Source organism: Pipistrellus kuhlii, unplaced genomic scaffold, assembly GCF_014108245.1.
Source record: "Pipistrellus kuhlii isolate mPipKuh1 unplaced genomic scaffold, mPipKuh1.p scaffold_m20_p_8, whole genome shotgun sequence".
In the NCBI taxonomy this organism is placed as follows: domain Eukaryota; kingdom Metazoa; phylum Chordata; class Mammalia; order Chiroptera; family Vespertilionidae; genus Pipistrellus; species Pipistrellus kuhlii.
Window position 1 is genome coordinate 16,130,484 of NW_023425584.1, and position 14,218 is coordinate 16,144,701.

The following is a 14,218-nucleotide window of genomic DNA, read 5'->3' on the forward strand; positions in this document are numbered from 1 at the left end:
CCTATAAAAAGTGATAAATTATGCATGTGGATGAAGTTTTTTTTTACTACTTTGCTTGAATAAGAAAAACACAAAAGTGTAAAACTCAAGCTTATTCCAATGTATTTTTCATGTTGTAGCTGTAGTAAAATGTAAGCTTTTCTAAGCTCATGAATAATCAGAAATGCAGATGACTTTATCCTACAAAACCATTCTGAAAATTGATCACATCATTTTTTTAAAAAAGTGCCTAAACTGTCATCCCTAACAGATTGCCTTGTTGCTGTTCCTGCCAACTTCTATGAAATATTTGCATTCGGTTCCAATTCTCAACAGAAGTAAACAAGAAGTAATGTGGCTGACTTCCGTTCTCGTGGCTCAATAGTAAGTTGGCTGAGGAAACTGCTGTTTGCAGAAGTAGTTCTGAGATAACTCAAAGGGAGGAAAACACTGATGCCCAGATAGTATTGGCTTTTGCTCCAAGTACACTGGGATATTAATGCTTCATTCTCCATAATGAAATGTGTTCTAGGCCGTATTTACAGCTCATTCACTCTTCCCTGCCCGCACTGTTACACTTGAAAAACAAAGAAGTCCCCTAATCTTGGCACACAGATGGTCAAAGTTGTATTCTGAATTGGCAAAGAGGAGAAAAAGCCAATGAAGATCCAATTTTGTTAGCATATTGTCAGCACTACTCTATCCTTTGCAAAGAACAAACATAAAACTATTTTGCTTATAGTGAAGCATTATTATAGTAATCTTTATCATAAAATGGTTAGTAATATTCAAAAAGAAATCACAATTTTGAGGGACATTTTCTAAAAAATAGCCCTTATGCTCCCAAGAGTATCTTGGAGCCATCACATACCTCCTAACTGGCATTTGGGCACTCAGCTCAAACTTCAACATATTTTCTGGCACATTGAGAAATATCTTTTGCATTTATTGGAGCTTTGTTTTAAACCCAGAATTATTTATTATACTTATGACTCTTACCCTTTCTGCCACAAGCACCAGCTGAAGCTACTGGATGCAAATGGCAAAAACACTGATGTAATAAGTTTGATTTATGATCTCTATTCATTTATTTTCCTCTACAGTCTGACCACCCCCCGGCTTTAGTATCTCAAACTCAGCATAACTAGAACAGAACTCCTCACTCTCACCCACAGATCTACCTGTTCAACGTATACATAGCTTGGATGATATAATAGTTAAACAATACAGTTCTCCCAGTTTTCCAAGATCAAAGTTACAGGATCATCATGACTTGGTGGTTAGGAACACTGGAATTAAGGGTGCCTGATCCTATCCCTGGATGAAGTTGTGTGTTTGAGAGGCCTTAATTTTCACATCTATTAAATCAGGTTATCAACAGTAACCACCTCATAGGGTAACTGTGAGCTGCCCTATGAAGTGAATCTAATGTGGGTACATTACAAATACAAGCTATTATTATTATTCCACATCCTAGGTGTTTTTCAATTAAGTCCTATGTCCCTAACCTAAGTCACAGTCCTTTTACCTAAGTGGATACCACATTATACCAACTACTAGTGGCCCGGTGCATAAAATTCATGCACTTTAAAAAGGGATTAATTAGAGGAAATAATTTAATATTGCTATTTGCCCTTTCTCTATAATAGAAGTGTCAGAGATAAAAGAAAATTAGTAAAATGTATATGAAAATCTTCCTCCTGTCAGAGTCTGGGGTTCACCATGGGATCCAGAGTCAAGTCCCCACCCACCCACATGTGCCCCAAAATCGCGTGAGACCCAGATCTGGCCACCTCCCCGCCCCCCCCCCCCCCCCCCCCCCCCAATTGGGCTAGATCCAGACCCAGCCAGTCCCACCCTTGTTAAGCCCCACCGGGCAGGGGACATAGCCTCAGGTCCCTTGGCCAGGCGCCAGGATGGGAGGGCGTGGGCAGGGCCTGAGGTTCCCCCAGCCCAGACTGGGGAGGGCACGTGCCTTGAGGTCCCCCCGTCACACCCAGCCAGGTGGGGGACACAGCCTGAGATTCCTGTCAAGCCCCGCTGCGTGGGGGGCATGGCCTGAGGTCCCCCGTCAAGCCCCACCAGGCAGGAGGGCGCAGCCTCAAGTCCCCTGCCAAGCTCAGCAGGGCGGGAGGGGTGGCGGGAGCCCCCCTCTCCCCCCAGCGGGGGTGCACCTTGAGGTCCCCCGTCAAGCCCTACTGGGTGCGGAGCATGGCCTGAGATCCCCTGTCAAGCCCCGCCAGGCAGGGGGCACAGCCTCAGGTCCCCTGGCCCTGTGCAGGGGTGGGGGGGCATGTCTTGAAACTATTTTTCATGAAATGCTATTTATATAAACATACAATGAGTTTGTAATTTTAAATAAATCAATAACTTTTTGAAAGTTTTGATATAAAAAATGGTAGATATTGATAGCTATAACCCACACAAACAAAAACTCTTTGACGTTCTCAATAAATTTTAAAAGCATAAAGGGAGCCCAAGACCAAAAAGTTTGACAACTTTTTGCTATATTTACTACCAATAGCGTTTTAAAAATTATGACAGTTAAGCTTACTAAGATTCCATAGTTAAATCCCAAATTCTATGCCTTCTCCATTACAACAGAAAAATCAGAGAGCCGCAGCCGGTTTGGCTCAGTGGTAGAGCGTCAGTCTGCGGACTGAAAGGTCCCAGGTTCGAATCCGGTCAGGGGCATGTACATTGGTTGCGGGCACATCCCCGGTAGGAGGTGTGTAAGAAGCAGCTGGTCTATGTTTCTCTCTCATTGATGTTTCTAGCTCTCTATCTCTCTCCCTTCCTCTCTGTAAAAAATCAATAAAATATATTAAAAAAAGAAAAATCAGAGAAATAACCTACTTTATACTTATATAGGTTTGTTTTTTTAAATAGGAATTTTTAACAAGCTCCCACATGATCCTGATTCCTCTAAATTTAGAGGACCATCGTGAAAAAGAAAAGGAAACTATCTAAAGGGTTTTAGGAAGTGATATTATACATATATTCTGAAAAGGACAAATCCCTTCACCAGCTGGGACAGTTTTAGTTTTTCACGGCTGTATAATGAGGCTGTCTCTTATGGCTTTCTTTCTGTTATCCAACTGGGTTTCATGCATTCACACTGCTGGGAGATGCATCTTTCTGACCAGAGGTCAGTTGTAAACTTAAAGGTATAAACTTGAGCACTTCATTTCTTTGCATAGAAGCCTTCAATTGTTTTCCAAATAAAAGTCAAAATGCTTGTCCTACAAGATTGGCCGGTTTACATCTCTGGCAGCATCTTCCTCTTTTCTGCTTCAGTCAGAGGTCTTTTTTTTTTTTTTTTTTTTTCCTTTTCTGTACCTTTCGAAGTTTGCTCCCACCAGGAGGCTTTGCACTTGCTATTTCTTCTGCCTCTAATGCTGTTCTCCAGATCTTTATAAGGCTTATTCCTCACTCCTGTATGTCACGTTATCCTGTTTAATTTTCTTTAAAGCACTCACTAACCACTTCAAGAGATGTGATTTTTAAATTTTTATTTAAAAATCTTTTCCAATTACAGTTTACCTTTGATATTATTTTGTATTAGTTTCGGGTGTACAGCATAGTGATTAGACAACCACATACTTTACAAAGTGTGCTGTTCCCCTTACCCCCAAATTTCCAGTACCACCTGCCACCACACCTAGTTAATATAATATTACTATGTCCCCTCTGCTGTACTTTACATCCCCATTACTATTCCGTAACAACCAATCTTAATCTTTTATTCACCCAGTCCCTCAAAGCCCCCTCCCGTTTCCTGTTTGGGTTCCACACCAAAATGTCAACTACCTGCGGGCAGGGCGTGTCCGTCCCGGGCGCTGGGGCAGTGCCAGGCGTGTTGTTGTTGTTCCGCAAACGTACGTCGATCGAACTCCCGCAGCTCAGGCCACGCCTTCAAAACAAACCCGGCGGAAACGGTCTACCCCAACCCTCAGGCTCTGACCCAAGCCTCGGTTACCCCAGCAGCGCCCCCTTCCCCCTTCCCGCAGCGACCCCCACCGCGATCACATTTACCCGAGCGGCACCAAGTCTTCTTCCGGCCGGAACGGCTTGACCCGGAAGTGTTCTCAGGAAGGCGAGGCTGCCTCCGGGCGGAAGGAGTACTTCCGGGGTAGTAGGAGCGGCTCGTCGGCAGCAGTGGCGGCGGTGAGGGTGGCCGCCGGCGGGGTGCGGGGTTTCCCGGGAGGAGGCTGGTCGGGTGCGGGGTCCCGGAGCCGGGCCGCGGGGCCCGCGTCGCTGGGGTCGGGGGAGGACGGTCTGCGGTGGGGGGGCGGCCACCTCGCGGCTGGACGCTGAGGCTGTGGGAGCGCTGTGGGCATTGAAGCGCTACGTTAGTGGGAGGAAAATTCGTCGTGGACGAATTCGTCAGCTTAGCGCTTGCGTTTACACTCGTTCTCCCCTTTCGGAGATCTTGTTTGTGGGAGGGAGTGAGAGCGCACGTCTGTCCATCTAGACAGCCTGTTCATAACGATTGCAATGGTGTAAACAACCAGCAGCACGAGTACTAACAGCAAGATGTTACCCACGACCGGTCACGGGCCAGTCTCTGTTCCAAGCCCCTCGCACACACCGTGTCATTGAATCTCTATGGGACCCCTGGCCAGTAGGTATTCCCTCCCAGCCGCATTTACAGACGAGGAAACGGGGACACAGACGGGTGAACTCGCTTTCTCACAATCACTGCAGTACGGAGCTGGAAGCAAGTCGCTCCAACTCCAGAGCCCGTGCTCTTAGTTACTAAGCCAAACCTTCCATTGTAGTAAATGTGTGGCTGTTAGTTCTCCAAGATAATGTGGAAAAGTACACACACACACACACACACACACACACACACACACACATATATATATATAAGCTGTAAACATTTTTACTTTCAAAATATATAACTCAGCCATTTAGTTTTGCTTGTAATGCCCCAGTCCTTTGAATCTTTGTCCTCCAATTATGCAAATAGAACACTTACTACAGAATACTTGGAAAACTTAAAAAAACATAAACAGCCAGCACCACAAAAACTTCTCTTTCCACCTAGCTCAAATATCACTAAATCTTTGATATACAATAGAAAGAGTAGCGATAGCCAGTGTCTAGTATTTTAGAGTATGTCCTTCCAGTCTTTTGTAAAATTATATAGATTATGTAGTACATATGCTGTGTGTGGTATGTATACTATACATAGAATGTTGTATCGATATTTGTAATATATATTACTGTTACTCTGTATTATAATTTGGAGAGAGCATAAGGAGAGTTAAAAGATAGTTTAAAAAGTACATATTCAACTATACAGAACATTAATTGAATTTTATGCAAGAACTGTCTAGTCATTCCATTTGACCCTTGGAGTAAGTGGGGCACAGAAATTGTATCCAGAGTTTGGTAACTAGTAGGTACTTAAGTGTTTGCAAATAATTGAATGATATTTCAAACTTTGTTTGTATGTCTATGGGTAGTTGTATCTAGATTTTTTTTTCTAGGTGTTTTGGGAATGTATAATGTATGTATGTATAATAATAAAATCATAATATGCTAATTAGACTGGAAGACCTTCTGGAGGAGACCAGGGCTGCAAGGGAAGCTGGGGTCCCTGGGGGGGGGGGGGGGGGGGGAAGAAGCCGGTGCCCGTAGCTGGGGGAAGGAAGGCCACTCTTGCATAAATTTCATGCATTGGGCCTCTAGTATAATGTATCTAGGCTCCATGGTGTTGTATAAATCTACCTTTCTACCCTATGCCTTCCCACCTTCTCCCTGCCATATTTTACTACTGCATATTTCATACTGTCATACCTTGGGCCTTTGAGGTTTCCCATGTTTTGTTTCCATACCCTGAATTCTCTCATTGGCATCTTCATCCGTCAAAATGCTAAGTGCCCTTTAAGGCAGGTGTTGCAAGCTCAGATGTCTATAGGGGTTAATCAGGTCACATAAACAGTCAAATTAGTTGTGGAGAACTAGAGGGCAGGACCCCATCTAAAATATTCCAGCAACTATTTGCTATAAACTAGTTATTACCAGGTCGAATGTGGGCCCAGTGTTGCAAGATCTTTCAATTTGACAAAGGAAGTTAGAAATCTATTTGTATACAAACTTTTAGTTTTAAATGTTAGCAATTAATATTAACAATGTTTAAACATTGTGCAAGCCAAATAAAAACATTTGTAGGCTATATTTGGCAATCAAAAATCCTAGTTTGTGGCCAATATTTTATGTCTATTTCATATATTGTCCATGAATGTTATTCTCTGTTTCTAGCAGACTTCTTTCTCTCTGTTCTTTTAGTATAGTGCTCCTTAATATGCCTTAAAAAATTAAATATATATATTTTTTTAATTTCAGAGAGAGAAAGGAATAGAGAGAGAGAGAGATTGAGACGTAAATGATGAGAGAAAATCATTGATTGGCTGCCTCTTGCACACCCCCTACTGGAGATCGAGCCCATGGTCTGGGCATGTGCTCTTGACAGGAATCAGACCCTTCAGTCCACAGGCCAGCACTCTATCCATTGAGCCAAACAGGCTAGGGCCTTCCAAGATGTCTTAATTGTTAATATGTCTTTCTTTTCTAGTACATTAGGAACATTTTTATGGTCTGGATTGGGTCTGCACTTAGTATATATTGGTATAAAATCTGTGTTTGTATATACCTTAGGTCTCATTGTGTGTGTGTGTGTGTGTGTGTGTGTATGTATGTGTTTATATGTATGTATATATTGGATATATCTGTATCTTCCCTGGTGATATTTGGTTATCCTGTAAACTAGTGGCATCTGCTCGTTGTGAAAACACTAATATCTTGGTTTTAATTGTCTAAGAGCTATACTTCTGGAAGGAATTGAATTGGTTAACATTGCCACTCAGGAGTTAAGTCTGATGAAAATACTACCTGATAGCTTGGATTTCATAATTTCTCTGAAAATTCAGTAAAGGAAAAGTTGATTAATTGGCCCTCATTGAAATGAAAAAGTTTTGCTTTTAAAGAGGATGAAGAGATAAGCTATCGTATAATTGGGTTAAAATATTTGCAGACCACATATCTGACAAAAGACTTGAATCTAGAATATAAAAGGAGCTCTCAAAACTCAACAGTAAAAGAAAAAAATTCAAGTAGAAAGTGAGCAAAAAATACAAAAAGGTATTTCACTGAAGAGGATATATAGATGGCAAATGAGCACATGAAAGATGTTTAATACCATTATTGATTAGAGCAGTGGTTGGCAAACTGCAGCTCTCAAGCCACATGCAGCTCTTTGGCCCCTTGAGTGTGGCTCGGTGTTAGAACCACTTCTTCAAAATAGACTCGCCCAGGCCGAAAACCAACTTCTGCACATGGGCCACGAAGTTTCAATCACACTGTACGTGCATGCCCACATGTGGTATTTTGTGGAAGAGCTACACTCAAGGGGCCAAAGAGCTGCATGTGGCTCGCGAGCCACAGTTTGCCGACCACTGGATTAGAGGAATGCAACTTCACACACTTAGCAGAATGGCTCAAATAAATAATACCAAATTCTAGTAAGAGTGCAGAGAAACATGATCACTCATACATTCCTGGTGGGAATGCTATTTTGGAAAAGAGTATGACAGCCCTACCCGGTTTGGCTCAGTGGATAGAGCGTCAGCCTGTAGACTGAAAGGTCACAGGTTCCATTTCAGTCAAGGGCATGTACCTTGGTTGCAGGCACATCCCCAGTAGGTGTGCAGGAGGCAGCTATTGATGTTTCTCATCGATGTTTCTAACTATCTCTCTTCCCCTCTGTAAAAAAATCAAAATATATTAAAAAAGAGTATGAGTTTCCTATAAAATTAAGTACCAATGGTTGTACTTTGGGACATTTATTCTAGAGAAATTAAAGCTTATGTTCCCATAAAAAGTTGCACATGACTGTTCATAGTTGTTTTATTTGTAATAGCCTCAAACTATAAACAACAGGTAAATGGTGAAACAATATTTCCTTACAAAGGAATATTACTTGGCTATAAAAAGGAGAAGCTATGGATGCACACAACAACTTGGATGAATCTTGAGCTAGTGAAAATAGTTCATCTCAAAAGCTTACATAGTCTGTGATTGTATTTAAATCCCATCTTGAAATGACAAAATTATAGAGATGAACAGATCATTGGTGGCTATGAGATTGGAATAATGTGGCCCAAAAGAATAGCCCAAATGATCCCTGTGATTGAACGTTTCTATATCCTGACTTGGTGATGGTCACAGAAATCTGTACATGTAATAACTTTTTATAGAACTAATTACACATGCACAAATGAAAGCATGTAAAACTGGTGAGATCCAAATAAAGTCAGTTTCTATCAATATCCTGGTTGTGATATTATACTATAGTTAAACAATTGTTAACCATTGGGGAAAACTGAATGAGGTTTCTTTGTATTATTTCTTACTTGCATGTGAGTCTCTGATCATCTCGAAATAAAAGGTTGAAACAAATAGCTTATACTGAAGAACCTATATAATTAATTTGTTCTTGGGCTTTTATGTTACCAGGCAATGATCTAATCATGTCAGAAAAAGAAGATATTGAGACTCCAGTGATAACTGAAGCAACCCCCATCCCTGAAGATGAGAACTCCGAGCCAGCCAAGAATTCTGAGTCTGATGACCAAAGTATCAAGTCAGAGAGCAAAGTAACCGCCATCCCTGAAGATGAGAACTCCAAGCCAGCCAAGAATTCTGAATCTGACAACCAAAGTATCAAGTCAGAGAGCAAACCTGAACCTGTAGTTTCTACTCGGAAAAGACCAGAGTCCAAACCTTCCTGTGACCATGAGACTTCAGAAGTTCTTCCTATTCAGGCATCACAGGCTGTAAGCAACGTAGAGTATCTGTTACAAATTGAGGTTAAAAAATGTAAGGGTTAAAATTATTTAGAATCAATGCCAGTTCAGAATTGCACATATTTCCTTTTATAAGCATAAAACATAATTTTCTCAGGTTTATAAATGCCTTTATGAGTAGTTGTCTTTGTGGGGTGATGCTTACATGGAGGTTATGTTCATCTGTCAGTCAAACAATACATTTCTTTAGCCAAATAATGTGTATTCGTTTGCCCATACTTTTGGCTACAAATTAGTTGCCTTGTCTATACACTCTTATTTTCCTCTAATTTAAAAAAATTTCTTTTGCTTTTTGTTTTTCTGGCTACTGGGAAAATTAGGAGACTGTTTCCAAAGATGAACCCCAGACTGGATGGGGCTATTGGGGCAGCTGGGGCAAGTCCTTACTTTCCTCAGCCTCAGCTACAGTAGCCACAGTAGGTAAGGACAGCAGTTATTTTTATTAATTTTTATGTGTATTTTGCTGAAGATCTGGGTTAAAAGTGATTTATTAGTAATTTTTATGTTTATAGTTTGAGGATGCATTAGTATTGATGGGCTGATTTACACAGCCACTAGAATTTACAGCATTTCCTACTTATAAGGTTGAAGTTTAGGATTTATTAATATAAAATTATTCTTTGGTGATACTGAATCATTTTTTCTCTTTTGATAAGGATGTATTTCCAAAGATAATGTAAGATCCAAATAACATGTTCTGTAGCTGTTCATACATTAAATATATGGTTTTAATTTTTGGTTTATTTTTTCAGTTTTGGAGACTAATAGCAACTAATATTTAAATATAAAAATGTTATTTTTCTCGTTAGGACAAGGTATTTCAAATGTCATTGAGAAGGCAGAGAATTCCCTTGGAATCCCTAATCCCAATGAAATTTCAAATGAGGTCCAGTATGCAGCAGGTCAGTATATTGAAACAATAAGACATAGAATTATGGATCAACATAGAATGGTTGAGCTCTTTTTTCAGTAGAAAATTATTGAGCCTCTGATATTCAGGGCATGATGGGACTGGTGACTCAAAGGACTTTTGTAAACCTTAATAAGTTCTTGAACATAGAATATGAAAATTGCCCATCACATTGCTTGGCATAATTAGTAAAAGTCCAATAAGAGTTAGCTAATTTTGAAACTATCATGGTATGGAAAAATACTTTAATGTATTACTTTTGGGGGTATATATTTTTGTGGTTGGATTTTTAAAATGTGGGGGTCTTCTTAAAAAATGTATTGATTTCAGAGAGAGGAAAAAAAGCATGAGAGGGATAGAAACTTCAATGAGAGAGAGAATTATTGATTAGCTGCCTCCTGTATACCCCCTACTGGGGATTGAGCCTGCAATCTGGGCATGTGCCCTGACCAGGAATCAAAACTGTGACCTCCTGATTCATGGGTCGACACTCAACCGCTGAGCAACACCAGCCAGGCAAGTTTACTCTTTTTAGGTATATAGTTTTATATGTTTTTTTTTTAATATTTAAAAAAATATACTTTATTGATTTTTTTACAGAGAGGAAGGGACAGGGATAGAGAGCTAGAAACATCAATGAGAGAGAAACATCGACCAGCTGCCTCCTGCACTCCCCCTACCGGGAATGTGCCCGCAACCAACGTACAATGCCCTTGACTGGAATCGAATCTGGGATCCTTGAGTCCACAGCTCGACACTCTACCCACTGAGCCAAACCGGTTTCGACAAGCTTTATATGTTTTGACAAGCATGCAATCCTGTTTACACAGTCCATTTGATTATACAGATAGAGAATATTTTCTATATATAGGAAATCAAAAAATAATATACTCATCATTTCTCCCAAAGTCCCCTAATGCATACACATACTCTCAGCTCTTGACAACCACTGATCTTTTTCTAACTCTATATTTTGTTCAGAAGATCCTGTAAATGGGATCATATAGTAATAGATTGGATTTTATTTTTGAAATTAAATGAAAAAGAAAAAAAAGCTAAATTACCTTTCACTTTAAAATAGGCAAATAGTTTAATGAAACAAAAAGACTTTCTATGTGGGAAGTAGGGTGTGATTTTTAAAAAATTCACATGGATGCTAACAAAGAAAACCATTTATGGACCCATTCTCTACTTCCTGTAGGAGAGACAAATGCCAAAGAGAATGAAAACTTCTCACCAGTGACTGGGGCACTTGGTGTATTCTCTACTATCTCTACTGCTGTTCAGAGCACAGTGAGTATAAGGTGGCCTGCTTCCTTTCAAGATTACAATGGAATCTTGTCTCTTTCTCCCTCATCCTTGAAAAGCCATGGGAACTAATTGGCATTCCAAATCACTTTGATCTTAAGGGTAGAATTACAGGTACTTGAAAACTCGCTTTAAAGGAGTAAAGGTGGGAGTAGGAGGTTAAATGGAGAGGAAATGTGTGTAACATTTTTTGGAATAAGAATTCTTAGTTTGGTAGCCCTAGGAAACTCTGCTTTACAAAAATATTTGTCTCATAATTGCATCTTTTAGGCAAAGGAGAAATATATTTATGATAGATACTTGTAAAACTGTATGATTAGAAACACTTTTTAAGAAGGTTTTTTAATTGATTCTTAGAGGAGAGGAAGGAAAAGAGAGAGAAACATCAATGTGACAGGGATACATCAGTAAGCTGTCTCCTGCATGTCCCTTACCAGGGATCAAAACCTTAATCTGGACATGTGCCCTGACTGGGAATCACACCAGTAATCTTTTGGTGTATGGGATGATACCCAACCAACTGAGCCACACTGCTTAGGGATAGAAACATTAAAGCTTAATATCTTTTCTATATGAATATAGATAGCTAATACTTTTTAATTTAACTTTTATTGAAGTATAACACATATACAGAAAATGGAAAGCCTAAGTGTTCAACTTGAATTTTCACAGCGTGAACACATTCAGACTAAGAAACAACATGATGGTACATCATGTTCTGTTTCCCAGTCATCTGTGCCTCCTCCTCTTGTCTACCAAGATAATCACAATCCTGACATCTTACCATCGTAGATAAATTTTGCCTGCTCTTAAACTTTATGTAAATGGAATCATACAGAATGTACTCTGTTGTATCTGGCTTATTTCACTCAACATTATGTCTGCATGATTTATCCATGGTAAAGTGTGTGTAGAATATTGTATTTTATTTGCTGTGTTTCATTGTGTGACTGTGTCACATTTACTCATTCCACAGGTTGGTGAGTATTGGGATAGTTTCTAGTTTTTTGCTTTTACAAAAAGCCTTGTGTGGGCATTCCTATATGTCTTTTGATGAACCTCTGTACAAGTTTCTGTTTAAGTATGTAACCATGTGTGGAATTGCTGGATCAATAGGATATTCATAGGTTTAGCTATAGTAGATAATTACAGTTTCCCAAAGTGGTTTACCGATTTATATTCGCACAAGTGGTGTATGATTGTTTCAGTTGCTCTACATTTTTGCCAGTGCTGGTGTAAGCCACTATTTCATGTAGTCAAAACATGCATGTGTCTTTTTCAGTATTATTTGTAATGAGCTTGCATGTGTTTCCTAGGGAAAGACGGTTATCAGTGGGGGTTTGGATGCCTTAGAATTCATTGGGAAAAAGACAATGGATGTAATAGCAGAAGGGGATCCTGGATTTAAAAGAACCAAGGGTCTGATGCACCGGAATTCTACATTGTCTCAGGTACTGCCTTTACCTGTTGGTTTCCTATTTCTTTGTTGATCTGTATATTTTTGCCTGTGGTAACTTGGGACATTGATAGCATTTCCTTTTGAAGAATTTTTAATGATTTGTAAAATTAAGGCATTTGTGTGTGTGTATGGTGTGGGGCAGGGGAGCCTTGGGGAGGGTGGAGGTTAAGAGGAAAGGGAGAGCTCTAATGCTTAGAAAATGTCCCAGCTCTCCCCCACCCCCCTTCCTTTCTGCAGGGGCCTCCTGTCAGTGCAGTGTAAGATGCCAAGCCCTTTCAGAGTGTTTATTAGATTAATGTTTAAACTACTTTCAGAGAAACACCTGGTTCCTAGGGTGTTATTTACCCTGTCTGGAATCAAATTATGTGTGATCATTTCCCCCTGCTGCTCCTGAGCCTATCAGATTTGAATCACAGTGCCAAGAAGGGAAGAGCAGTGCTCTATACTGTTACCCATCTCACCCTTGAGCTCTCATTACTTGAAATGTAATGCCTCTGTCTCTTCAGGTTTTAAGAGAGGCGAAGGAGAAGGAAGAGCAGAGGACCACAAATGAGGTTACCATAGAAACAGACAGGAAAACGCATTACGGGGTACTCTTTGATGAATTTCAAGGCCTTTCACATCTAGAAGCTCTGGAGATGCTTTCCCGAGAAAGTGAAGTAAAGGTAATTCTAAACCAAAATATCAGCTGGAATAGTCGCCAAGCAAAGGAATGCTTTATAGTTCCTTTTCCTTTTGTACAGTTGGAGGATGAAATGTGTTTCAGATGGAGGCTTGAGACTCTGAGAATACCAGGCCAAAACAGACTAAAAACTAATGTTTGAACTAATTGCTGGAAATAGAATAACCCAAGTGTTATTTTTAAAATTTAAACAAAAAAGGAGAGATTAACAAAGAACTCTTAATAGCACATTTGCTATTTTTCTTCACCTTGGTCCTTTTTTTAAGTTTCTTTGGCTTAAACTGCCAATTTGGATACAGTTACCTGTTAGCTTTTAATTCAAGACTGCTTCATTTCCAGACATTTCTGTCTTATATTATTTTTGGAAGTACACATTCTACCTTTCTATAATGACCAGTCTGTTGTGTAAAGGTTCTTAAGGAATAGATTGTGTTGGCTGGTGAGCTCATAATTTTGATTTTAATTAGATCTATAGCCTCTTCTCCATTTGCGAATGTCTTTCTTTTTTATACTCCCACAACTTATTATATTATATTGATTCAGGTGAAATCTATTCTTAATTCTCTAAGTGGAGAAGAATTAGAGACTCTAAAATTTGAATTGGAGCAGCTAAAAGAAGCATTTTTCCTACCAGAGTTCTCTGAGGAAGAGGAAGAAGAGAAAAAAGGTAATATGAAAACCTAGCATCTGAGTGGGAAGGATATAGTGTGTTATTTTTCTCTTCTACCTCTTTGCCACAGATTAGGACTCCACCAAGATAGCAGTGGAGTGCTACATGCCCTCCTTCCTAATAACCCTCAACCAATCCCTTGGTTGAGATTGCAGCACTGACCTTGGCATTTAATTGTATCTCAATGAACTTGGTTTAAAAAAAAAAAAAAAAAAAAAAAAAAAGTGGTGGTAGCATAGGGGAGAGAAAACCACAGAACCTGGTTCTGGTGATATTGGTCATTTTTGTTTTCTATCAACATCCTTAGCCCTCTCCTCTATCTTAATACAATGAT

General features: G+C 39.8%; 2 protein-coding genes across 7 annotated transcripts in view; one reads left to right on the plus strand and one right to left on the minus strand.

Moving 5' to 3' along the window:
• Positions 1-4,168, minus strand: part of MFAP3 (microfibril associated protein 3) — a 16,802-nt gene extending 12,634 nt beyond the window's left edge. The window contains exons 1-2 of one of the 2 annotated variants that reach the window (XM_045576827.1): positions 4,015-4,072; positions 3,790-3,892 (exon numbers count right to left, since the gene is read on the minus strand). The gene's annotated coding sequence lies outside the window, so the exon portion shown is untranslated. Of the gene's footprint in view, positions 1-3,789; positions 3,893-4,014 lie in introns of both variants that reach the window. The other variant, XM_036423467.2, reaches the window with a different exon arrangement.
• FAM114A2 (family with sequence similarity 114 member A2) overlaps positions 4,026-14,218 on the plus strand; it is a 24,686-nt gene continuing 14,493 nt past the window's right edge. Inside the window, exons 1-9 of one of the 5 annotated variants that reach the window (XM_036423464.2) lie at positions 4,066-4,167; positions 8,506-8,625; positions 8,710-8,834; positions 9,176-9,275; positions 9,665-9,757; positions 10,967-11,058; positions 12,390-12,524; positions 13,039-13,197; positions 13,758-13,881. In XM_036423464.2, coding sequence (XP_036279357.1) covers positions 8,520-8,625; positions 8,710-8,834; positions 9,176-9,275; positions 9,665-9,757; positions 10,967-11,058; positions 12,390-12,524; positions 13,039-13,197; positions 13,758-13,881 — 934 coding nt within the window. In that variant the 5' untranslated portion in view covers positions 4,066-4,167; positions 8,506-8,519. Of the gene's footprint in view, positions 4,168-4,275; positions 4,803-8,505; positions 8,835-9,175; positions 9,276-9,664; positions 9,758-10,966; positions 11,059-12,389; positions 12,525-13,038; positions 13,198-13,757; positions 13,882-14,218 lie in introns of those variants that run through there. The other 4 variants (XM_045576826.1, XM_045576824.1, XM_045576823.1 and 1 more) reach the window with 4 other exon arrangements.